General features: G+C 29.6%; 1 protein-coding gene across 1 annotated transcript; it reads left to right on the top strand.

Annotated features, from left to right (window-relative positions):
• Nucleotides 1-9: 9 nt before the first annotated feature.
• Nucleotides 10-571, top strand: Tsp_13023 (transmembrane protein 17). Its single transcript, XM_003368724.1, has 2 exons — nucleotides 10-81; nucleotides 320-571. The coding sequence occupies exons 1-2, from the start codon at nucleotides 10-12 to the stop codon at nucleotides 569-571; spliced, it is 324 nt and encodes a 107-aa protein (XP_003368772.1).
• Nucleotides 572-1228: the final 657 nt, after the last annotated feature.

The following is a 1228-nucleotide window of genomic DNA, read 5'->3' as shown; positions in this document are numbered from 1 at the left end:
CCATTGCAGATGACAGTTTATTTTAATGCTTATTTTGCTCCATGTTGGGTGACAGCTCATTTGTATACTCTATTTCAAAAGGTATGGCATGTTGCTGTCGCTTTTCATATCAATGACATTTTAGTTGTAATGATGAATTTAATCAGCAATACTGTGTTTTTGTGTATAAATTGACATGTAAAACATAAGTGTTTAAGCAAAAGAAATTTTTACATTTTTATACTTCAATGTATATTTTATGGAGATTAATGATGAAATGAACTGGTTGCTAGGTAGCAACTATAGCGTACATGCAAAATTTAAGCGATTGCATTTGCAGTATTCTACATTGGATGGCACGCAAAAATCAATTTTGGTCATCGCGCACATTGTAATGATTGTGGTGGAAATTGTTCGCTTATACTTGGGCTTTGTTGGCAATTTGTCAGAAAATGGAAGTGATTCAGTTTATTTTCTCTATTTTAATAAAAGAAGTATTGTTCATGTTTTAGGTACCAAAGCTGGCTGGCTTTTGGATTACAACACTGATGTTACAATTTCCCATGATGATTTATCAGAGTATCAGTTCTGATTTGAATGCCTTGCCTTTAGAGCGCGCTGTAGACGGTTTGCAAACAATATTTCTCATTTTTGAGGTATGCAGCTTTTTTATTTTTATATGTACAATTTTTACTAATATATTTTGCTTATATATTAAAGATTTTAATGTAATTTTTATTTGTTTAGCTCATCATCGGTTTCTTTGCTGTGAAAAGAATTGCGAAGTTTCAGTATTCAAAATTCCGACAGCAGATGGCGATTAAAAACTTTGAAAAGAATAACAAAATTGAATAGAAATTGCGAGGGTTATCTAGTATCAGTTCCATTTGACGTGCACATGAAGGAATAAAGATCTGCATATAGCAATTACATGTTTTTACTCGATACATTTTTTGACTGATAATTCATCAACTAAATAATTAAACAATGCATTATGCATGGCATAAATGTTAAATAATTTATATATTTAATTTAATCAGTTGACAAATCCCACACTTTGAAGTCAGAAATAATGATCATACATTTCATAATAAGTATTTATACACAAATTCTTTATATATTTTTTATACTAAGTAATTATTTGAAAGGGATACTTTATTATTTGAGTGTTTATCAACCATTGAATTCATGGAGAATGTTTACAAAAAATGTCGCAACGTTTACTTTTTAATACCCTTTCCATAATCTA

Source organism: Trichinella spiralis (genome assembly GCF_000181795.1).
Source record: "Trichinella spiralis strain ISS 195 chromosome Unknown Scfld2026, whole genome shotgun sequence".
Classification (NCBI taxonomy): Eukaryota; Metazoa; Nematoda; class Enoplea; order Trichinellida; family Trichinellidae; genus Trichinella; species Trichinella spiralis.
Note: the sequence above shows the minus strand (reverse complement) of the source record. Positions and strands in the feature narration are given on the sequence as shown.

Excerpts from the sequence above, each read along its gene's own strand:
- Tsp_13023 (XM_003368724.1), top strand. The coding sequence starts at position 10 with ATGACAGTTTATTTTAATGCTTATTTTGCTCCATGTTGGGTGACAGCT. Across the intron at positions 82-319 it reads TGTATACTCTATTTCAAAAG|TATTCTACATTGGATGGCAC; the intron begins GTATGGCATGTT and ends TTGCATTTGCAG.